The sequence below is a fragment of the Lacerta agilis genome, chromosome 2 (genome assembly GCF_009819535.1).
Source record: "Lacerta agilis isolate rLacAgi1 chromosome 2, rLacAgi1.pri, whole genome shotgun sequence".
Taxonomy (NCBI): Eukaryota; Metazoa; Chordata; class Lepidosauria; order Squamata; family Lacertidae; genus Lacerta; species Lacerta agilis.
The window spans coordinates 39,387,224-39,411,357 of record NC_046313.1 but is presented as its reverse complement, the minus strand read 5'-3'; the positions used below and the strand labels follow the sequence as shown (position 1 = coordinate 39,411,357).

At 46.1% G+C, this 24,134-nt stretch overlaps 2 protein-coding genes across 7 annotated transcripts in view; one reads left to right on the top strand and one right to left on the bottom strand.

Moving 5' to 3' along the window:
* The first annotated feature begins 77 nt into the window (after window positions 1-77).
* On the top strand, window positions 78-18,333 carry XAB2 (XPA binding protein 2). Its single transcript, XM_033139648.1, has 19 exons — window positions 78-179; window positions 1,186-1,334; window positions 1,679-1,802; window positions 2,594-2,791; window positions 4,324-4,458; window positions 4,623-4,787; window positions 7,042-7,186; window positions 7,668-7,819; window positions 8,459-8,578; window positions 8,979-9,110; window positions 9,749-9,880; window positions 11,380-11,493; window positions 13,367-13,529; window positions 14,128-14,318; window positions 14,908-15,030; window positions 16,214-16,385; window positions 16,509-16,635; window positions 17,679-17,788; window positions 18,133-18,333. Exons 1-19 carry the CDS (start codon window positions 135-137, stop codon window positions 18,192-18,194), a joined length of 2,559 nt encoding a protein of 852 aa, XP_032995539.1. The 5' UTR covers window positions 78-134; the 3' UTR covers window positions 18,195-18,333.
* A 1,132-nt stretch (window positions 18,334-19,465) lies between these two features.
* The window catches only part of CAMSAP3 (calmodulin regulated spectrin associated protein family member 3), a 44,143-nt gene continuing 39,474 nt past the window's right edge, over window positions 19,466-24,134 (bottom strand). For all 6 annotated transcript variants that reach the window (XM_033139642.1, XM_033139644.1, XM_033139643.1 and 3 more), the window contains 5 exons: window positions 22,754-22,986; window positions 22,473-22,569; window positions 22,161-22,279; window positions 21,790-21,908; window positions 19,466-21,162 (listed from right to left, as the gene is read on the bottom strand). In XM_033139642.1, the coding sequence (XP_032995533.1) occupies window positions 20,860-21,162; window positions 21,790-21,908; window positions 22,161-22,279; window positions 22,473-22,569; window positions 22,754-22,986 (871 nt within the window). In that variant the 3' untranslated portion in view covers window positions 19,466-20,859. The remainder of the gene's footprint in view (window positions 21,163-21,789; window positions 21,909-22,160; window positions 22,280-22,472; window positions 22,570-22,753; window positions 22,987-24,134) is intronic.

The following is a 24,134-nucleotide window of genomic DNA, read 5'->3' as shown; positions in this document are numbered from 1 at the left end:
CCTGTTGACCAATAGGACTGTTGCTGGCCAAGTGACGGGAGCGGAGGAGAGAGCCCGAGCTCTGAACCGCAGCTGCGCTTGTGCGTCATTGCCGTGCGCCTCGCTCGCTCTCTTCTGGGTGGGAAGAGTCCAAGATGCCGGAGCTGCAGACGGTGTTGGGGAAGCGGGAGCTCTTTTTCGTGAGTAGGGCCCGGTGGGAAGGTGTCGGGGGGTGAAATGCTCGGGCGGGTCCTCCCTAGGCCGAGCTCCCTTTCGCCCACAAAACTTAATTCTCTCCCCGCCCCTCCGCCGCCGCCGAAATAAAAGGCGAGACTTGCTTCAAACATGTGCAGAGTTCATTCCCCTCAAGATTGAACCAAGTCAAGGAAAAGCGATGTAATCCTTCTAATGGCGAGTCGCTGAGTGATAGCCGTGTACAATAATTCTGCTTTGCATTCGTGCAGCGAATTTTAAGTGTTCAAAATGTCCCGTGTACCGTATGGTATTTCATGGCCAGGTCAAGTGTTGTTACAAGAGAGAACCACTGTCTCTTTGTGCCCTTTGACTCACTCCTTCATGTGACATTTAATACCAAAAAAAATTGTGATATGACATCATTATACTGCTTCTGCCAGCCTATGATGTTAAAGTGGGGTGCTTATCATGATGTCACTCTATGGTATTTTAAGCAGACATTTAAAAAGGAAGAGGCTTAGAGTGACAGCTGTTGTATGATTCTTTGTAACAGCCTTTATCAACCTTGGGTTCCCAGATGTTGTTGGACTACAATTCCTGTCATTTCTAGCTAGCAGGACCAGTGGTCAGGGATGATGGGAGTTGTGGTCCAACAATATTTGGGACCCAAGATTGAGAAATGCTGCTCTATAATATCTGCTTTGGTCCTTACTAACTTACAGTAGTCCTGTAAGGTAAGATTGTACACACACACACACACCGCAATTTGAGCTTAAAGCTGGGGCCAGAGACTGCTAAAGATTACTTAGTGAATTTGTGACTGCAGTAAAATATGAATAGATGATTTTTTTGGTTCATTTTTCATAGGCTCACATGTAAAATTAGGTAGCGTTTTTCAAAAGCCTGAAGATAGCATTGGGAGTGCCTAAGTTATAATGGTGCTGCACAAAGAAATATAATAGTACACCCTCTCTCTAAATTTACATCACCTTGCTGCTCACCCCTACACAGGAAGAGGAAGACTTGCAATATGAAGAAGAAATATTGCGCAACCCCTTCTCCGTCAAGTGCTGGATCCGCTACATTGAGTTCAAGCAAAATGCTCCTAAGCATATCTTGAATCTGATCTATGAGAGAGCTCTTAAGGAATTGCCAGGCAGGTATGCATTTGTGTCTCTTTCTTTTATGTAAAGTGCTTTAGCAAACTGCATGAAGGTAGTAGGATAACCTTTTTCAAAAGACATTGTTGTATAAATGAAAGGCTAACTCTTAACTTCTCCAGAGCTGAGGGGAGATTCTTATGATCTATTTTGTGGTCTCTTCTGAAAGCAGACAGGAATACCCTCAACAGATGGAACCCCTTGCTGTCCCTGTTGATGTTTCCCTGGTTTATTTCAGGAGCAAGGCACCATGATCACCCAACTCCCCTAGTAATGAGAGCTGGGAGCAACATGGTAAAATCTTTTACTTTAATGTTAATAGTTTCCCCCTTTGTGTTTTGCAGCTACAAGCTATGGTATAATTATCTTAAGCAGCGACGGAAGCAGGTAAAGAGCAAGTGTGTAACGGATCCCAGCTATGAAGAAGTGAACAACTGTCATGAGCGTGCCCTGGTCTTCATGCACAAGGTACAGTGGTTGGTGATATGCTTAGAGGGCTGGTAACACCTGGGAAAAGTGAGTCAATCATAATGACTTTTATGATAATGTCTACGTGAAGGCCTCACATACGTTTTGATTCCAGAGCTGTTTCTCAGATGTGTGCATATGTGGAGTGCAGTAGTGGCTCTAGTATACCACTTTCAACTCCCTTAAAAACAACAATCTTTAGCCTAAATCTGTGAGCTTGTCTTAAAAACTGTTGTAGATGCCACATAGCAATGGGATGGAAATAATAAAAATAACTGGGGAGCTCCTTCCTTAAGAAGAAAGCCTTAACGAAAATCACTGAAGGGTTTATAAACTGATGAGCCATTTTGTAGAGAATGTTTTATTCAAAACAGTAGCACTTGACTCTCCTAGTGAAATTAATTGATTGCAATAGGTTTAGGATAAGCAAAAAGGAAACACATAAGTTGTTAGACACTGTTTCGGACGGCTGAATCCTGGCTATGTCCAGGAAATTCCAGACGTATGGCAACCCTAGTATTACAAAGTGTGGAGCTTGCAAGTACGTTTGTTGGCTTTTTGAGTAAAGAAATAGATAAATTAGTGGAGCCCATTAAGCAGAATTTCTAAAAATGGAACAGCTGTGTTCAGAGGCAGTGACTTTCTTGACTGCTGCATGCTAGATGCAAGCCACTGTTGCTGCCATAGCCCACTTGTGAAGCCACTATTAGAAGCAGGCTGTGGGACAATATTAACCTTCAGTCAGATCCCCAAAGGGAGTTGCTATTTTCTTATTATCTGTCTGATTGTAGATGCCTCGGATATGGCTAGATTACTGCCAGTTTCTTATGGACCAGTGTCGGATCACCCGCACCCGTAGGACCTTTGACCGAGCACTCCGGGCCCTGCCCATCACACAGCACCATCGTATCTGGCCACTCTACCTGAAGTTTGTGCGCCTGTATCCATTACCCGAGACAGCTGTACGGGTCTACCGCAGGTACCTAAAGGTAAGGGAGCCCACATGTCCCCAAATAATTTGTCTTACCAAACTCTTCCACCTCTGAGCCATCTGCGTAATCTTTGTAGAGAAGTTGTTGTCTTCCTTGTGCAATGACTGCCTAAATGGGTTTCTTCTCTTTTAGACTTCTTTTCATTATCAGCGCTGGATGAATTCTTGTCCTTCTTTTAGTCTTGTGCATAGCCCTTGTGAAACATCTACTGGAATACTATACTGTATTTGACTTTGCTACTCATAGTGTTTGGAAGTGGCTAGAGAGGGTACAGAGAGATCAGAAGGCTGTGGAACAAATTCTTCAATAGCACCAAAATATTTGATTGATTTGCGGGACACGGGTGGCGCTGTGGTCTAAACCACAGAGCCTAGGGCTTGCTGATCAGAAGGTCGGCGGTTTGAACCCCTACGACGGGGTGAGCTTCCGTTGTTCAGTCCCTGCTCCTGCCCACCTAGCAGTTTGAAAGCACGTCATAGTGCTAGTAGATAAATAGGTACCGCTCCGGTGGGAAGGCAAATGGCATTTCCGTGCACTTCTCTGGTTTGCCAGAAGCGGCTTAGTCATGCCGGCTCCCTCGGCCAATAAAGCGAGATGAGCGCCGCAACCTCAGAGTCGTCCACGACTGGACCTAACGGTCAGGGGTCCCTTTACCTATTTGATTGATGCATTTATGACAGAGAACAATAAAATTGCTTTTTCAGCAAAGAGAAATCCCTTCTCAAAGGGAGAGTATTGGACAAAAGTGTTATTTAATTGGGTATCTCTCTAGATCAGATCAGGGAGATTTCCAGAAATACTAATGCACATTTCATTGTGTTAACCTAAGAACTGGCCTTCAACTGGGAGTTGAGATCCTGAAACTGTGGCGCCCAATAATTTTCTTTTTTCTGTTATTTTTTAAAGAAACCGTGACACCAGATGCAAAGGAAGCCACAATCCCTTAACCTTCAGTAGTTTTGCAGATCAGGAAATTTCAGCAGGGACAGGTTTTTTTCAGCCCTACATGACAAATTTCATCTTTTACAACTCCCTCTTATATACATCTGGTAAAGGTGCAAGATGCTTGTACTTTTTTGCATCTGATCACCCTACAGCGAGGATAAATGAACATATGCCAACTCTTAAGTAGATCCTGCATTGCAGATGGACTTAAAGAGGGGTTCTGGGTCTGAAACCCTTTGCTTTGGACTCCTGAACTAGGACACCTCTTTACAAAATGTTGGCTGCTCTAAATCTGTAGATAGTAGTCTGTTTAATCTCCTGCTGTTTTTTGTTTTTATTTTTGAATAAGTGAAAATTTTGTCATGTTGCATAAAGATATCACACTTGTTCCCCCCGACAAATCTTAATTAGCTATAACACACTATGCACAAAGGGTTGTAAGCTACTCCTTGTATTCTTAGCTAACCTTGAGTTGGCACTTCTAGCAGTGCTGCAATTAATCTACATTAGCTCTTCTACTGCCAGTATTTTGGTCTTGTCAGCATTCTGATGGATTCTGAGCTGTACATGTTTTTATGTTGCAGCTGAGCCCGGAGAATGCTGAGGAATATATTGAGTACCTGCGCTCCATTGACCGCCTGGATGAGGCTGCTGTCCGCCTTGCTGCTGTGGTGAATGATGAACGCTTCATCTCCAAGGAGGGGAAATCCAACTATCAAGTGAGGCTCGTGGTAGCTGGCAGTCAGCCCTCCAAAATTATATGGAGGATCTCTCTTCTCCTTCATCCAAAGATGCCTGCTACAGAACAACCTGTACACTTGATGCTTTTCCTGCCTCTCAGCGTTGCCAAGATCTCTCTGACACCTTGTCCTCTCCGTTGCAGCTGTGGCACGAGCTCTGTGACCTCATCTCGCAGAATCCGGACAAGGTGAAGTCCCTCAATGTGGGGGCCATAATCCGGGGTGGCCTGACTCGCTTCACCGACCAGCTGGGCAAGCTATGGTGCTCCTTGGCAGACTACTACATCCGCAGTGGGCATTTTGAGAAGGTAGTCACCTGGGCCTGAGGGTTTGTGCTGTGATGCAGGGACTTGGCTGGAGTCACATCCTGGGAGAACTTCAAAATGGCACGGAGTGTAATGTTCAAGTCTTTGAGCTATTTCCTCTTAAATTACTCATTCATTTGGTCTGAGCAAGACCTCACCTTTATTTGGTGAAAATCTTTGATTGGAGACAGACATTAATTTTTATGAAGGTCTGAAGACAGTTTGAACAAGTCTGCTAGTAATGGTAAATCCGTGCCACCCACATGTACCCCTACTAAGCAGACTTTATAGGTGTTTCTGTTGTTCTGAAAACCTTTTTGACCAGAAGGGAAGCCTCTTTTAGATCACTTTGAACTCACTTAAAAAGAGCTATTGTGTCTTCACTCTTCTCCTAATTCACTCTTTTAAATAAGGCTTTTACTGAGCTTATAGGGATCAGATAATGAACAGTCGGCAAAATAACCAACAAAAATCCTTACAAGCCACCAAACAAAAATGGAAATGGAAAAATCTGGAAGACTGGCAATAGAGGAAAGTTACTGAGCATAGAGGAGGGACAAAGGATAGTGGGTTTATCTCCTATGATTTTCTTCTTTTATTATATTATTTCTGTTCTGCCTTTCTGCCCATCAGAAGAATTCATAGTGTCTCATCTACACTAATAAAGTGCAAGTGTCTCTGCGTCCAGTCTCTGTGTCCGTGGGATTGCGCTACTGAACATGTGCCCCACGGACAGCCGTTGGGACTTGGAGCGCAGAGACTTCGGGCGGCCGGGCGAAGCTGTTGAAGCGGCGGGTGTGCACGGGCATGTGGCGGGTGCGCACTCGCGTGGACGTACTTCTAAGCGGCAGCGGCCGTTACAAGTGGCAGCGGGCGAGCAGTCTGTTTTTAAAAAAGTTTCTTTTTTTTTAATAGAATTTATTGGTTTTTCCATAACAAACAACACTCCAACACCTTCACCAACATTAACCCCAACACTTACCCTGTTTTTAAAAAAGTTTCACCACATATGTTCTAGCGCCCGTTAATTTAATGGGTTTAAAGCACTAGTAATACATGAAGTGTTCCAAGTTTGTGAAAAGTCACTAGGGAAAACAAATAAGAATCCTTGTGCTTTCTGGTGTGACTGTACATAACAAGCAGGATTTCCATGCCTTAATGTCATGCCAGGTACATCTTTAGAAATCATTGTTTGTTTGCTTTTTTAATTGGTCCTGAGGTCAGCAGACAGGTGAAAAAAAATGTGATTTATGGACAGCCGGAGGAGACTGAGAATTAGTACTCAATAATGTGTTTCCTCCTTTGGGACATCTGAACAAGCCCTCAGTTGTTCAGGTTTAAACTTCTGGGGGATCCTGTAACTTGATTCCTCCTCAAATTAGAATCAAAGGCATTACTTTAGCCCAGAGGTTTTCAACCTTTTTGAGTCCACAGCTCCCTTGACGAACTACATTCTTTCTGCGGCACCCCTGTGGGGCTCAGGAGCCCAGTTATGTCACCCCTCAGCCTCCTCTCCTTTCACCTCTCCTTGGGAGTCCTCCGGGCAGCTGCAGATTCTGCTCCTGGTCTCTGAGCTGCCGCCTGCCCCAAAGAGAGGTGCCTTCTCACACTGCCCCACAGGGGCCTGGGAAGCACCCCCTGGCCAGCCCCAGAGGCACCATACAAGCCTGGGGACCTTTTAGCAAGGATTGCTGCAACAAGCAGCCGTACAAGCCTTTGGGAGCCAGAGATGTAAGAGGGCATCAGAGGAGGGAGGGAAGGAAAGAGGGACAAAGGCCAGTGTTGCCCACGGCACCCCAACCATCATTCAAGGCACCCCTGGTTGAAAACTACTGATTTAACCAATAGACTTTGGATTTGATAGGCAACCTAGTGCATGATTTCCCCCAGCCTGTTAAATATAGGATTGGGCTCTGAAAGCTGTTATAATGCAGTTGTCACTTTGGACTGATTTGCGGGTACCTGCTCTTTCTTGGCATAGGATGTTTCTGTTGCCTGTTCCAAATAACCTCTTTGTAGGTAATTTTCATCCCAGAGGCAGTTCCTCTTGGCCCACCATTTCCTCCCATAATAAGAAAAAGTTTTGAGTTCCATATAAGTGGATACATATTGAGTGGTGTTCTGTGCTTTCTTAAGAGCATTTTCCATGAAAACCATTAGAGAAGTCGAAGCTGCTTGGTAGCTGGCAGTGGGAACAGAGACCACCGGCATTGCCTTGCAGACTGGAACAGTAATCCCTTCACCCTCTCTGTCTTAGGCTCGCGATGTCTACGAAGAAGCCATACAGACTGTGATGACAGTGCGGGATTTCACTCAAGTGTTCGACAGCTACGCCCAATTTGAGGAGAGCATGATCGCTGCCAAGATGGAGACCAGCTCTGAGATGGGACGTGAGGAGGAGGGTAAGAGCAGCGCAGGTGGTAGAAAGCAGGTGCTCCTCCTCCTTCCCCTTTGGAAGAGAAGAAATTCTTCTCCAGACTGCATCTAGGAGAATGCATGCCAGAGTTGCTGAGACTCCTGAGGATGTCTTAGTTCTCCCTAAACTTTTTCAAGTTGTGATGGATGTTTCTTCCTGGGGTTGCATCATTGATAAAGTGTTATGTTAAAAGAGCTTCCCTCTCCTTTGGCCATTGGATGTGGACCCAGGAATTCTTAATTCGTATCCTTGCATTTTGTGGACATCCTTTGGAGCTTGGGGGAGATAGATAGATAGATAGATAGATAGATAGATAGATATTCCTGCCCTTCCTCCCAAAGGAACTGATGGCATAGCTATATTTATGGAATGTGTAGGTGAGAAAATAGAGGGGGAATTTCAGCTGCAAGTAGCTGCCTTCCTGCACCATCTCTTATTCCTGCTCTTTTGCCTCCCTGGGGAAACAGATGACGTGGACCTGGAGCTGCGCCTGGCTCGCTTTGAGCAGCTGATCACACGCCGGCCCTTGCTTCTTAACAGTGTCCTCTTGCGCCAGAATCCTCACAACGTCCACGAGTGGCACAAGCGGGTGAAGCTGTATGAAGGCAAACCTCGCGAGGTAAGGAAATCCCCGCAGTAGGGATTGCATGAGCAGGCCCAGCGCTGGGAACGAGGGAGCTGCTGAACTTTCAGGCTAGCGTGTTCACCCTTCTATTAAACACTGGGTTGCAGCATCAGTGATGAATGGCAAAGTTTAGGGTATGGAGCTGAATCTGAATACCCTCCAGGGAGTTGCTGCCACCCATCGTTGGTCGTATCACTGATGGAAGTTGACACAGCATTTCATCCACTGGGGCTCCCTCCGCCCCAAGCAAATTTCATGAAGTTTCAAAAAACTTCTCTCTACTAATGGGTGCTCAGCACATTGGAGTTTCCACATTTGCTCAGAAGGGCATTCATAGATGGGTACTCATGCCGGTCTAATTAAGCTGCTGCCTAGGAAGACTGACCTGCCACACAGGGCTGAGCTGGAAATGGGGAGCCAGTTCTCCCACTTGTCACCATCCAGTGGCCTTCTAGATCTGAGAAGCAAGCTGTTTTTCTACAATAAAAACTTCACTGGGATTGTACTAGTTGGCACTTCCCAGTTCCTCTGTGTTGTGCTTCGCAGCTACAGCCACCAAACCGTACAGGAAGGTAGGAACCTGTCAGCGCTCAATCTTTTCTTTTCTTCTACCTCTCTCCCTGCTTCCTCCAGATCATCAACACATACACAGAAGCGGTGCAGACTGTTGACCCCTTTAAAGCCACCGGAAAGACACATACGCTGTGGGTTTCTTTTGCCAAATTCTATGAGGTCAATGGACAGATCGAAGATGTGAGTGATGCATGGGTTTGGGAGGCTAATGCTGCTCTGTCCTTGTCTTTCGAAATGTTTCCTGCCTTGTTTTCCTACCGGCTGCCCAGAAGCACAACAGAGAGTCGGGTTCTGTGTTGCAAATGCCCTTCACAACAGCTACCTCAGGCTTAACTCCATGCATTTTTGTTACTGTTTCATTCTTGCTGTAAATTGATTCAGGAATTTTGGTTGTGGTGAGCGAGTCTTATATTCAGTCAGCCTAACCCAAACTCCGGGAAGCCACCCATCCTTGGTGACGCAGCATTACTCGGATGACCTGCCACACCACATAGCTTAGTCCAAGGAGAGGAGATGCTGAAACTGGCAGCTCTTGCTGGCCCTGCTTTCCCCCTCACCTTGCCTATCTTACTGTTCCCAGGCCAGAACCATTTTTGAAAAGGCCACCAAGGTGAACTTCAAGCAAGTGGATGAGCTTGCCAGCGTCTGGTGCGAATATGGCGAGATGGAATTGCGGCACGAGAACTATGACCAAGCATTGCGCATCCTGCGGGTAAGCAGAAACAGGGTGGCATGCATCTGATAATCAGAAGTGTTGCTTTTGGGGTTCCCAAAGGATTACTTTGGAGTTAAGGGCGTATAGTCATGCAATAAAAAATACGACTCCTTTCTTCTGTCCACATCTCCCTGAATGGAGTTGGAACTCTAGTGGTTGAATCTCAGGGAAGCACCGTTATTAGCTGAATGGTGCGCTGTGGCTAAATAAGAAAGTAGGAAACCAAGATTTCTAAGCTTTTGTATTTCTAATTATGTGAGGCCACCCAATCTTCCTGTCTGCAGAGATAATTTATATGTAAAGAGTGAGAGAGAGAGATTCTTAGGGTGGGATTCAGCTACGTTGTTGCAAGCGCAAAACAAGGTCTGTTCCCATAACAGGACTCCTCTGCGCGCACACACGCACACCCAAAAAGAAAATCTGCTCTGGAAGTTAGAGGCTCCTTAGAACAGGTTTAGGGGACACATGGGGAAAAGGGGGAACGTCTTCTTGCTTGAGCAGGCCTTGTTCCCCATGTGCATACCCCACTTAGTGCTATGTGAATTCTACCCTTAATCATCAGGGTGTGCTGCTAGACTTCCATATGACTGGCTTCTCCCACTTTTACCGGCATCTGTTTTCTCTTGTCCCTGCAGAAAGCCACAGCCATCCCAGCTAAGAAAGCAGAGTATTTTGATTCCTCAGAACCTGTGCAGAACCGTGTCTACAAGTCCCTCAAGGTTTGGTCTATGTTGGCTGACCTGGAAGAAAGTCTTGGCACCTTCAAGGTAAGTGGCCTTTCCTGGCCTCCATTGTCTGTCAGAGCCTTCTGGAGTTGTGGGAAGGGCAAGCACCACCTTTTCCTGTCTGGAGCAGTCATAGAAGCCCGCCTCATCCAGACAGAAAAAGCATTAGCTTTGGGTTTCTGTTCTTCTTTCTTATTATGGCACTTCTCTCTAGCTGTTTTAAGTATTATTCAATCAGCTTTAATCACCTTCTGTCCAGAAATGTCTGAGAACTATCTGAGGAAGCAAGTACTGTGGGCAGTAAATGTCTTCTTGAACTAGCAGGGAGAGACAGAATAAGGGTCAACATCTGGGAATGTTGTCTTTAGACTAAAGACAAATTAGAAATCCAGCTCCAGTTTAGCAGGCAAAAGGATTAACCACTGGGACAAGCTGTGCTGAAAGTGAATTACTTTTTGCCACTTCAGCAGCCCTCCCAAAACAGTCTTCTTAAAAAAAAAGAAAAGAAGAAGCTTTAGCTAAGCACAAATGAGCTGGTTTTTGAATTGGCATTCCTTGGCTTTTGAATGGCACAAAATCAGTGGTTAAGTATTCTGTGGACCTCTTGGTTTGCTAGCTAATGCTATACTTGGAGATCTTCTCAACCACCCAAAACGACAGACCCTCACTGTTTCCTAGTCATCTTTAAGCTATTCTAGAGACTGTACCTTCCTCTCCTCCCCTTTCATCAAGGCTTTGGCTTTGAAATGATGCTGAGGCATGGAGAGGGGGGCTGTCATGCTCCATCAGCTGCTTCCTGTGCCTCGCTAGAGAGGAGCGTTAGGGCCCAGAGAACTGGCTCTGATACATGGAGCTGTTGTAAGTCAGTAGCAGAGCAGCCTTGCACAACTCAATCCCCTGACTTCCCGATCCCTGAAGCGAAGTCTACTTCAAGAAACTGAGTGGGTTTTGGTACCCATAGCTTCTTTCAGCATATTTATCTGGACTCTTATGACTTCTTTCCTGCCTTCAATATTTCCCCCTTTTATGCATGATTGTTTCTAGCTAGCCTTTTAGAAGTGGCTGGGATATTTTTTATGCATTTCCCTTTTCTCTTGGTTTTAATGTGTCTATGTGATGTTTATTGTCTGTTTGGTTGCAAGTCACTGTGGATTGCCTTGGACAAGATGAAGTAGTCGACAAATTTAATCGATAAATAAAGCACTATGTGAAGCATACAGCAGTCTGTAGCTACAGTTCTTGCTCCCATATTTTCTGACAATCCAACTGGGGCCTACTGATTCCCTTTGACGGCAATAGGGAGCCTTGTTTACCACTTGCATTGAGCAGCTGTGGGTAGCAGCCCTGCCAGCTCTGCCTTTAAAAGGCCCTGCTGTATTGACCACAGGGACTTGTTTCCTCCCTCCTGATCTCCTCCCTCTGTATCTCTGGACATAGCTGGGGAAGGGAGAGTGACTGAAGGCCCCAAGCTGTTTTTGTAACTCGGCTGTCTCTTTGTGATTCAGCCTAATATTGAAGTTTCTTTATGTCACCACCCCTAGTCTACTAAAGCTGTGTATGACCGCATTCTGGACCTGCGCATTGCCACCCCACAAATCATCATTAACTATGGCCTCTTTCTGGAAGAGCACAGCTACTTTGAAGAGAGCTTCAAGGTGAGTTGGCCGTATCAATACCTCTGTCTGCTCTCATAGCAGCTGGGGGGAGTGGGAAGTTGCCCATCTGGTTGGTTTGGGAGCCAATGAATTGTAAAACCTGCCTGCTGCAAGCTGTGGAGCTTGAGAGAGAGGACCTTGGGTTCAAAATATCTTTTTTTTATAGATCATTTTTATTAGTTTTTTGCTTTGAATTTTAACAAACAAATGAAATAATATAGAATATTATATAAACAAAATACAACACAAACTTAGATTTCCAAAAATTTATACCACTCTTATCATTTACAATTAGAAATTTGGTTCCCCTCCCTTCTTCCTTCTTATGTCTTCTCTAACTCATATGTCTATATTTCGCACATCAACTCTTCTTACTCCAATTAAAAAAAAATTCCTTATCGGATTTCGACTGATTCTTATACTCTTATTTCCATGCTTAAATCTTTCCTTATTTCTTGTATATTCATTTTATCCATAATACTCACACGCCGAGTGTTATATGTCATCCTTTACGTCCTACACACCTTATCCAAATAATCCATAAATTTTCCCCATTCATTTCTAAATGTTTCTTCCCCCTGCTGTCTGACTCTCGTTGTAATTTTTGCTATTTCCATGTATTCTGTAACTTTCTGTTGCCATTGCTGCACAGTTGGTACGGTTTTTTGCTTCCAGACCTGCGCTAATAAGAGTCTCGCCCCTGTGGTCGCATAAAGGAAAAACTTCTGGTCACTTTTCTTTATCTCTGACCCTACCATTCCTAGAAGGAATGCCTCTGGTATCTTTTTGAAAGTATATTTAAATATTTTTTAAAGTTCATTATATATGTCTTGCCAATACTGCTTTACTAAATCACATGACCACCACAAATGAAAATACTCCCCGTCTTTCACCTCACATTTCCAACACCTTCTACTTCCTGTTCTGTATAATTTCGACAATTTAATTGGGGTGAGGTGCCAGCGGTACATCATTTTATAAAGATTCTCTTTAAGTGATGTGCATGCTGTGAATTTAATTCCGCTGTTCCAGAGTCTTAACCATTTATCAAATTCGATATTGTGACCAACGTCTATTGCCCACCTTATCATTACACTCTTTATCTCCTCGTCTTTTAAATTCCATTCTAGCAGAAAATCATAGATCTTGGATAGCATTTTAGGACTATTTTGGACAACCACCTTCTCTAACCATGATTTTTCTTGATTAAATCCCTGCAGTTTCTTGTCTTTTATAAATACACTGTTTAATTGGTGATATTCTAACCAGCCCGTTAGCTTCTTATTTAGTTCTTCATAAGATTTCATACTTACATTATTGTTTTCCATAGACAGAAGTTCTCTATACGTTAACCAACTGGCTCCCATGTTGGGTTTTTTAATTGTGAAAGCCTCTTGTGGCGACACCCATCCTGGGTTTTTTTTTCCAAACCAGTCTTTGTACCTCCTCCATACCTGGTATAATGGTTTCCTGATAGTATGATTTAGGAAGCCTTTATGTACTGTAGATATTGGGTTCAAAATATCTACAGTGTGTGGTGTACTTCTTAGGTAGCAGAGCAGAACTCTGCAGATCCTACATCTCTGTAACCTTTGGAAAGATTGGCATGGAGGGTAGGATTCAACTACCGGTAATGGGTCCCATGATTCATTCCTTGGCATCTCCGGTTTAAAAGACCCTCAGGTAGCAAAGCTGGGAAAAGATTTATCTATATTGGAGATGTTGGGTTGCTGCTGTCAGCCATTGCAGATGGTACTGGACTGCATAGACCATAATCACCTGACTCAGTATGGTGGTTTTCATATAGGCAAGCGTATACCAACAAGAAGAAAGCTTTTGCTGTCTTATTCTTACCATTCCTTCTCTCCGGCAGGCGTATGAGAGGGGCATCTCATTGTTCAAGTGGCCAAACGTGTATGACATTTGGAACACCTATCTTACCAAATTCACCGACCGCTATGGTGGCAAGAAGTTGGAGCGTGCACGGGACCTCTTTGAACAGGCTCTAGATGGCTGCCCCCAGAAATATGCTAAAAGTAAGCAGAACTGTGCTCTGTTGCAAGGGAGCAGAGGCAGTAAAAGCCTGGGGGTGGGTCAAGATGGGTGGGTGGGAGCTGATGGATAATGGGAAAAGCCCAGTCCTGTTTTCCTGGGCAAAGGAAGCTGAGATACAGGAAACAGCAAGGCCAGAGCTAGATGACTTGCTCCCAAAGCGAGCCAGAGGGCATCTGCATCCATAACCCAGTGGTTGCCATCGTGGTGTTCTCCAGAGGTTGTGGACTGCAGTTCCCATCTGCCTTAACTGCGCCAGTAGTCTGGGATCATGGGAGTTGAAGTCCAAAACATCTGAAGGGAGCCCCCTAGGGTAGCCAATCTGTATTGAGGCCTGATAAGTTCCTGTCCAGCAGGAGCCATTGAGCTGGAGATAACATCTGTCACATCCTCTTCAGTGCAAGAGGGCAATCTGAATAATTCTCCCTTGGGGTAGTGCTTATTTAAAACTTTCCCTATGGTATCTGGAGTGTCACTAACATAGTCCATACAGGGCCAAAATGTCTTGGTGAGAAGAGTTGACCCAAAGATTGAGGGTGGGGGAGGAATATAGTTTTGCTTTAATTTATTCTCTGTTCACAGCTATCTACCTGCTGTATGCCAAACTGGAGGAAGAATATGGGCTGGCACGCCATGCCATGGCAGTGTATGAGAGGGCCACTCAGGCTGTGCAACCTTCGGAGCAGTATGACATGTACAATATCTACATCAAGAGAGCAGCTGAAATCTATGGGGTCACACACACACGTAGCATCTACGAGAAGGCTATTGAGGTTAGTTCCTTCTTTCCAAATAAATAATGCTGTATTTAAAACTCAAGGATAAGTCTCTTGCCGTCACCTAGAGAGGAAGTAGTCTGCTAGGTAATGGCTGAATAGGATTGTGTTCCCTTATATGATATGGGGTAAATACAAATACAGCTTCTGTAATCACTATTACAACTATGAGGATATTGTGCAATATGCTGTTTCTGCTATTATTCAGCACAGGTCAAAGTGTTGAGTTCTACTTTTTTTATAAAGCCCTATACAACTTGGGACCACTTCCCAGAGATACCTGCTTGTGCCCTGAGGTCCACTTCAGAAACAGGGCTGATGGATAGCAGAGAGTGAGCCAGATTGCGACCCCCAACCTTTGGAAGGCTGCCCTTGGGGAGGCTCACTTGGTGTCCACACAAATCTTTGTCATCATGCAACAGGACTGCTTAACATCAATTCAACGTGTGCCTTTCTCTGCTGCTGTGCTCTTATTGTGTCCCGTTTGGTTTGCAATATGTGTTTGGATGCTTTTGTTTTTATCTTGTTACCCATTTTAGAAACATTGGCGGCCAGGGTGCAATTTTAACACGTATCCCCATTGCAGGTGCTGACAGATGAACACGCTCGGGAGATGTGCCTGCGCTTTGCCGACATGGAGTGCAAGCTGGGCGAAATAGACCGAGCTCGGGCCATCTATTCCTACTGTTCACAGATGTGTGATCCCCGGGTAAGTCACCTGGTGGACTCTCCTTCGTGAGAAGTTTCTAATTAAGTTGGATGGCCATCTGTCAGGGGTTCTTTAGCTGCAGTTCCTGCGTTGCAGGGGGCTGGACTAGTTGAACCTCGGGGACCCTTCCAAGTCTACAATTCTATGGTCTCTCCCACACACTAGAGAACTAGTCATACATCTGCCTGAGCAAGGCCTTTTAGGACCCAGTGTGGGAAGGTGAGAAAAGCTAGCTCTCCATTATGTTCAAGAATAACTCTTTTGGCATTATTATTATTATTACTACTAGCTGTACCCGGCCACGCGTTGCCGTGGCTCAGAGTGGTTAAGTGGATGCAGCCCCGCTTCCCTGCCAGATTCAGAGTTGGGGGGTTCCTGAGGGAGGGGCCCTTTCCCTCCCCTCCCCCCCTCTCAGACATTTCCCTCGAAGATCTCTCCCCCCCCCCCCGTACTGGAAGGAGACCCGTATTTGCCTGCCTCCCCACAGCTTCTCCCGTTGAACTCCCGCCTGCCTCCTCTCCCAGCGGAGAGGCTCCTTCCCCTCCAAGGTCCCCCCTCAGACCATCCCTCTCCTAGTCCCCCCTTTCTTCCTCCCTCAGAAACGGCTCCTTTCATTTTTCCGCCAAAACTGCTGGCTCCACCCCCTGTGCGTAGAAGTGCTGGCTCTTGCCCCCACCCACCCTCGGGCACACGACCCCGCTTCGTAAATCATAAAACATTGAAATGGAATTACCGTGTGTTGCTTTTATGTCCGGCAGATGGCGCTGTTTTTTGCCAAAAGTCATGTTTTTACCTGTCACAGGTGTGACATCTATATAAGATAGGTATATAAAAACACTCCCCTATTCGAATGCAATGTTGTGTCAAAATTTCAAAGCAATTTAAGATTTTGAACAAACGAACATTTACATTTTTATTTATATAGATTATTATTATCGTTAGTATAACTTATTTATTGCAAAGATGCAAGGATTTCCATTTCTGGTGCAGAAGATACACTGCACAGGAACAACTCATCTCTGTACACAGACACACCTCCATGTTGCTTTTCCCATAGCAGAGCTCAGGGGAAAGACTAGTGGAGCAGGAAGGAGAAGTTCCACTTGATCTGTTGAACCGTGCAGTGACTGCCTTCTTCCCCACCCCACCCCACACTTCAAACCACTTTTTCTTCTCCTGCCAGACTACTGCCAATTTCTGGCAGACATGGAAGGAATTTGAGATCCGGCATGGGAACGAAGACACTATCCGGGAGATGCTTCGCATTAAACGAAGTGTGCAAGCGACCTACAACACACAAGTCAACTTCATGGCCTCTCAGATGCTGAAGGTGTACAGCAATGCCACAGGCACAGGTAGGTCTCACCGCCCCCTCACCCCCGCACAGGTCCCGGCAGAGAGGGCTGTCTGCTGCTGCATCTCCTGTTCCGTTCTGACCCCTTCTCTGCCCTTCCCTCCTGCTTGTCTTTCGGTTTCAGTGTCTGATCTGGCACCTGGGCAGAGTGGCATGGATGACATGAAACTGTTAGAGCAGCGGGCGGAGCAGTTGGCAGCTGAAGCGGAGCGAGATCAGCCCCAAGCTAAGGAGAAGATCCTGTTTGTCAGGTGAGTGTACTGCAGGCCAGGGAGACTTGCTTAACCTCTTCACTGTAGGTCACCACCCAGCAATATACCAGGGGTCATATTTCAGGTTGGGCAAGAACCAAGCTGTTTTTCGAAAGCTTGGAGAGTTGTAGAAGTAGGGATGGCCGCTGGAAATGGGAAAACATGCAGTGTTCTTGTCATGAGAAACTAGGCAGTAGACAGAATCTGTTTAATGTGGAGTGTACATTACTTATCTTAATGCATGTATGTTCTGGTTAGAGGTTTTAAAAATATTTTCCCCTGCAATTTGGCTAGTAGAAGAGGCACAGATGTATAGTCAGGGCCACAGAAACCACCTTGTGCTCATTAATGTGCCTACTGTCTCCACTACTTCAAAGGTTTTTTTGTGGTTGTTGGGCGGTGGAAGAGACATTTTTAAACAATTGCTCAATTTGTCCATCTGCTGTGTTAGAATTCTGTATGTGTCTACATGCACTCAAGTTGGATAGGTAGTGGAATTCTAGTTCTTAGCATGATTAAACTTGTGGCAGGCACACTGTCAGATCCAAGCTGGCCTTAGTTGTTACGTGACTTGATCCTGGAGTCTTGTCTGCTAAACATCATGGTGAAAAGTCTAAGATCTTGACATTAGACTAAAGCCTGAAACTAACACAAAACAGGATTCCTCTCCTCTTAAGAGTGTTTGCAAATCAAGGGAGGAGTGTAGCAATGGTGTGACTTATGTTTTAACCTACAGTGGCCCCTTCACTATGCATTTTTGTTCTGTTTTGCCTTGATGGTTGTTACAGTGAAGCCAAATGCATTTGTGGTCATGCGGATAGTGAAGCTGTGGAGTTAACGCTGCAGGTTTTAATAGTTGGTGTAGCTTATCTAGTGGCTTTCAGTTACAGCCAGCAGTGGAGAAGAGATATGTGAACCTGTAAAGCCAGCTTGATCTTCTCAGGATGGAACTGTTTCCTGCAGTATAGGCATGGGGCAGTCACTGTGAATAATACTGTGCTGGCTCCTGTACGATTCACCAGTTTCTTGTTCCTTATTTCTAGGAGTGATGCTTCCCGCAGTGAGCTGGCTGAACTCTCCAAGCAGGCTAACCCTGATGAGATAGACATTGATTTGGATGATGGAGATGAGAGTGAGGATAATGAGCCTGACGGTAAGTAAGAGGGTGCTGTATGGTCTATTTTCTGAAGCGAATATGCACAAAGTAGACTAGGGTTTACCAGTAGATCTCTAGGTGATTTGCAACAGAGCAGCAAGGGTTTCTGATCTGCCAGGTCTCTAAAAAGTCTCCACGCATGAAAAAGGGGGATTGCTGAAGATACTTTTGGCAAAACTAAGAGTATATTTTTGTGTGAAAAAGAGAGTTCAGCTTAGTTCTGGCACAAATCAGAAATGGTTGCTAGAATGCTGAGGTTCAACCCAGCAAAGTCATTTCTCTAAGCCTGACATCTGACTGTTCTTGCTTTATATTGATTATCCCAAATATCTCTCCTACAGAGGTGCAGCTGGAGCAGAAGAGTGTTCCTTCTGCTGTGTTTGGAGGCCTTAAGGATGATTGAGCGGCTGCAGATGGATGAACTGCTTTGGAAGTAGGGCTACAGGTGTATCTGTATAAGCTGGGCTTGATGTAATTTGCTTGTTTTCCTTGATAGTATCCTTTTCTATTCTGTCACGTTGCTATTTATAAAATCTTTTTATTAAATGTCTGGTGTAGGTCTGTATGGGAAACTAGCTCAATTGGTTAGAGCATGGTGTTGGCAACACCAAGGTTGCAGTTTCGGTCCCTGTAAGGGACAGCTACAAATTTGTGCATTCCAAGGGGTTGGACTGGATGATCCTCAGGGTCCCTTCCAGCTCTATGAGTAAAGGTGGGCAACAATGTCAGCTGGTGTATACATGAATAATCAACCTGCACTGCCAGTTTGGAATACTTTTCATTACTGAAACTCTAACTCTCTCCTAAGCTTAAAAAGTGTAATAAAAAGGGGCTTCTTCAATTTATGTCAAACACTGCTTTCAGTTCAGTGGAGTGCTTAACCCCCACCTTCCTAATGAAATTTCCTTAACTGCTGGTGATAAGAATTCATCCTCTCTCACTAGCTTAACTGTTGGACCAACAGTTACTTCATAAGATCCTGGCAGCTTAAAGCAGACTTGTGAATAAGCTCTTGATGTTTAGGAGCAATGAGCATTAAGGGAAGGGGGTTAAGCAGTACTGATGAGGTTGTTACCACATACCACCTGTGAATGCCGATATATAATTTGTCTTTCCTGCTATAGCAGTTTCTCCCAAGTCCTGTTCTTAAGTATAGTCTTGTGCTGCTTGGTCATGCTCACGGGGGCCAAGTCCAACAAATAGCTGGGTGGAGCAGGGAGAATGACCTTATTTGCTTCTACCAACCAGCTGAACACCTACCAGACCTCCACTGCTTTCAAGGAAGCAACACTTAATTAAACCCAAACAAGGAAACAGCAGCTGGTCACACCCCAGTAGTTATATTCCAGCATTGAACATGGAACAAGTGCACAAACATCTGACAAAAAAAGCTTTAAAATGGCTAGACTCCCAGCTTGTCTGTGCCTCTGCGCTGCTATCCAAAACAGTTGAGTAATGGGCACAGGCTAAAGCTGAAGGCAGACACTTGCAACATAGCCAATTATAGAAAGAAAGGAAAGGCAGGCTTTCAAAACCAGAGACACAATCTGCCTCCAGTGTCTTTTATTCACCCCACTCTGTGTGGGATGGAAGTACAACAAGTAATGACCAGCAAAGAGTTCATTTAAGTTACTTTATTAAGCAGCCAGGGACAAAGTTCCCACCTGCCTTTTAAACACCAACCCTGTACTATACTGTATCCCCAAACACCTACATGACATTCGGTCATCAACAAGCAACCACGTGAGACCAGGAATAAAGTTGAACAAGACAGAACCCCAAGCTGAGCAGGATTGGCTTCCCCCAGCTCCCTCCTGCACTCTGCCTTGAGAGCAACTGCTATCCCAGAAGAGCAGGAGGTGGAGGAAAAGACCCAAACAGCAAGTGGGCCAGGTAGGGGGTGGGGGAGAAGAAAGAGAAAAGAGGATAGAAGCCCCTCAGTGCCCAGGTCTCCTCTGGCTCTTGGGGAGGACAACTGAAGGAGCAGCCTACATTCACTGCCTGCTACAGCCCAGAGGTGCAGCTCTAAACTGGTAAGGAAGGAAGAAAAGAAGAGGCTGGAGCCTGCTTTCTTCCTAGAGCAGGTAAGAGTTTGCTTTTTCCATTTGGCAGCTCAGTTCAGGATCCACAGAGGCCTGCTCTGTGACTACAGCAACTTCCAGCTTCCAAATATTTTGAATGAGAATGGCCAGCTGAAGCTTGCCAAATTCACAGGCTCCCTGCCATCCCCCCAAATGCCTGCTAAAAAGTTATTACATGTAAACAGCCCTTGCCCATCCCTACACCAAATAGCCCTTGTGAACAAGGGAGCAGGAAAAAAAATCCAAAGGGGAAGTGGGGAAGGAAGACAAAACGCCAAAGAAGGAAACATCCATACACACACACACCTTGTTCTGTGCTACCCTCCCCCCACCATGCCTATCCATATACAAATTCACCCTGCCCCACTGTTCCAAATGCAATTTGTTCCTTTTATATACAAATAATTGAAAAATCATTAAATAGCTCCAAGATATATATATATCTATATATATATATGTATAGTATGTATAAATATAAACAGGGGCACCCAGGGAAACAAGAAACCCCATTCACAACCAAGGAAGGCCTGGGCCCCGTTCCCCAGGCAAGCAGGAGTCAGAAAGAGAGACCCTTCATTGCTGTGGTGGTGGACCAACATTCAGCTGGAGGCAGACGGAGCATGCAGGAGCCCAGACGAGTGCACACAGGCCGCATGTAGGGCAGTGTCACTATGGCAACTCTGAGCCTCTAGATTATCATGGGATTTGGCAGTTTCCAGAGCATCTGTCATCACCCCCCCCCAAAAAAAAGTAGTCTCCTCCTTGGAGCAGGCATCAGAACTATGCGCAAGACTCCTGTGTGGCTCTGATCCAGCCAGAGAACGCTGGTCCAGTACAAGATGTAGCCCCCATCTATGCAAGCCACCCATTTTGGAAGGCTATGTGTAGGGTTCCATATATCCAGTTTGGGCCGGCAACCTAACAAGTAGCAGCTCTGAAGTCCAGGCAGAGAAAAGCAGTAGACGGACTTAGGTTGGAAAGGCCTGGCTATTTTGGTGTGCCTGGCTTCTTGGGGGTGCCTGGCTTCTTGGTCTGCCAGAGGTGTCCTTGGATGGTGAAGGCGTCCACACTCATGGACATGGTCTTGCTGGGAATCTGCGTGAAGCGCTTGCGGTCAGAGCTGTACTTGTAGATGCCCTCGATCATGGCCAGAGTGATGGTGCGCGGCCCATAGCCTGCCAGGCGTGTCAGTTCCTCCGTCTCTGGTGACAGTGTGTACAGCGCCCGGAACTGGCAGCTCGAATCACGGAACAGGATGAGGAAGTGATTGGCTTTGCTCTTCTCCACTTCCTAAAATGGAGGGGGGCAGGGAGGAACATGCATGTAAAACAGGAGTAAGAATCAAGTCGAGGCACATAAAACATTCCAACATTAGAAATGTCTGCAGAACCAACAACAAACATTTACAGTTCTAAGTTCTTGTGAAACTGAGTGAACCAGCAGCTGTCGCACATGATTTTCTTCATCTCCACAGAGGAAAGGGAGACTGTTTCTGCTTCGAAGGGTAGGGGGCTCTCCTACCTTCTGCCAGTACGGTTCAACCGCCACTAAGGCTCAGAGCCAATGAAGGTGACCAAACATCTTTGCACATGGGGTTTTATGATTAACATCTCTTAGTGGTGCAGCCAGTGTGATGCTTTTATGCAGCTGTATTCTAACAGCGGAAGGTAAGCCTACATAGACATGTGAAACACCTGGCCTTGCTGTTTGTAGCTATAGAAGTTTGCCTTTGCTTAAAAGCCCATGTGGAATCAGGAGCTGGAGCCAACATGTTCTTTCAAATTCACAGAGATCAGAGGAGAATATCTACATGAAGTGCACAGTTCAGCAAGACGAAGGCGAAGGATGCACCTTGCCCAGCCCACAGCCATTTAACCACCTGCCATCCCACCCTGTGTAATTGCCCCCTCAACTTACCTCCAGGATGCGATTTTTCTGGGGTTCATTGACTTTGCCAGCAAGGCAGCAGTGAGACAGTGCATTGTGAATAATGTACTTATTGGACTTGGCACTGGGCTCCTTGTAGAGCTTGGGCCCTGCAGAGAGAAGAAGAGTTCAGCAGAGAAGACAGGCTCACGAGGCTCCCTAAGGCAGGCAGCCCTGGCAAGACAAGCAGAGGTGCTTCACAAGAGATCTGGAGGTCTCTTGAAGCCCTTGCAGAGCAGGCACCAGATCAAGACACTTTGCCAATGCATTTGGAGAAGGGGATCTAGCAGAGCCCCCTCTGTAGTGTCACAGGAGGAAAGCTGGAATTTTCTGGAAGGGAGGACAGACAGCAAGAGGTTTACCCGTGTACTCTGGAATGGAGGCTGGCGAGGAGGCGGTCGACGCGTTCTCCCAGTCACGCTCGCGGTTCTGGTTTGACAGCAACCGGCTGGGGGACATTGGCCCAGAAGGAGACGCAGCTCTGCAAAACAGAAGTGCTCACCCTTAACTTCTGCAAGTGCAGCACAAACCCATTTTCCTTTGGTCTACTACTAGCTAGGTGGCCAACCCAAATCCCACCCACCCTAGAGCACACTGCCAGGGTTTCTGCATCTCCCCCATGCCCTCTTAATGCGTTAGAGTAACAAGGCTAAGTAGAAGTACTACAAACTCACCGAGAAGACCTCTTGATGGAGAGCGAGTTGCCAGGATCATTGGCCACCGTAGAAAGTGAGAGAGTCGACTGGGAATACACCTTGCTGAGCTTGGAGCCTAGGAATAGGTAGGCACATGGTCAGGAGTTGGAGGCAAAGTTTACATTGCAGCAGCTGTCCCTTTCCTGAACCACGGTCCCTTTGCATTCTAGCACCACCGTGACACATGGCAGCTGCGTTTACAAGTTTTCCACCACCCTGCAGAGTGTGCCCAGCTCCTCCCAACTAGCCACAGCTCTTACCAAGGAGGCCTTTCACGGGGCTGCGCGCCAGGGCAGAGTCATCGCAGAAGACTGTCTTGGGCCGCCCCTTCTTCAGGGCACGCACAGTGGTGGGCTTATGCCGCAGCACCTTGTCCAGGTCCTCCATCAGCTTGAGCTGATGGCGCCGCTGGTATTCCAGGCGGGTGAAGTCACCGCGCCTCGGCCCCACCACTTCCTCCTCTTGCCGGGGCTGCTCCTCTGCCTGCCGCTGTCTGAAGAAGCACAGTCAAGAATACAGCCAGAGGTTAAAATTGACTACAAGCCCACCAGGCACAGAATCTGCTATTAACCCAAAATCCACCAGGCATTTTTAGTTATAGGAGGAAGGATTCAACATCATACTAAAGTGCACTGCAGCTCACCAAGTGGGCTGATCCCCTCTCTCCTCTCCAGTTTTAGGGTGCGTGCGGGGGTGGAACCCTGCTGTGCAAATGAAAGTCCTTATGCAGTGCTTCTGCTGATGGGACTTAGTTACTTTTAAGTAAAATGAATTAGTTTTTCATCTGCATTCTGAAGCCCCCTCTATGGTTCCTTAATGGGGGCGGCGGTATGGTATCCAAAGACTACCCCTCTTCTCTTGCAATATGAAGCAACAATGGGAGATGGTTGCATTCTCAGCTCATGGATCGTAACAGCCAGGTCCAGTAGGCACAACTGATGTCCTGGGTGCAAACCAAGAACATTCCCTAGAACAAGGTGGGGGCTTGTAGTTCAGCAGTATCTGGAGGGAACCACATTGGCTATTCCTGCTCTAGAATATATCCCCTAGAATCCCCTGCAAATTATTCCCACAATGTCCCAAGACAATGGTTCATCAGGTCAATGCGGGAATGTCAAAATGGTGGTTGGCTCACAAGAATCTGCCAGAGGTTGTAGCGATACCACTGCCCTCCATGGCACAAGCAGTGAGCCCCACTGGGGGAAGGTGCAAGCAACAGATGACACTTTGCCAGGTTATTTCCTTTACTCACACACACCTCTGGTGCCAGCTTAGAAGAAAATCTATGGGTTGAGGGCCAGCAGGAACTTATTTTGCACTAGACAATCTTGCTCACATGCAAATCTCATTCTAGGCAGCAGAGTTTGTACAGGAGAAAAGTCCTTGAAGATGGCACTCCAAGCAGTCAGAGTTCTTTCACTTGGCTCTACATAAGGTGGGCACATTTTGCTCCAGGAAAGATCCAGACACTGTGCTTGGAATAAGTGCAACCAATCTGCATATTATACCCTCATTCTGAATGGCCAGGCCCTGAATCTTGCCCCTTTTGCCATGAAAGATTGAGTGAAAAGGGCCACATTCACACAAGGCCCCACTGTGACTTGAGAGCCATTTCCACACAATGGGATATCCCAGTGCATC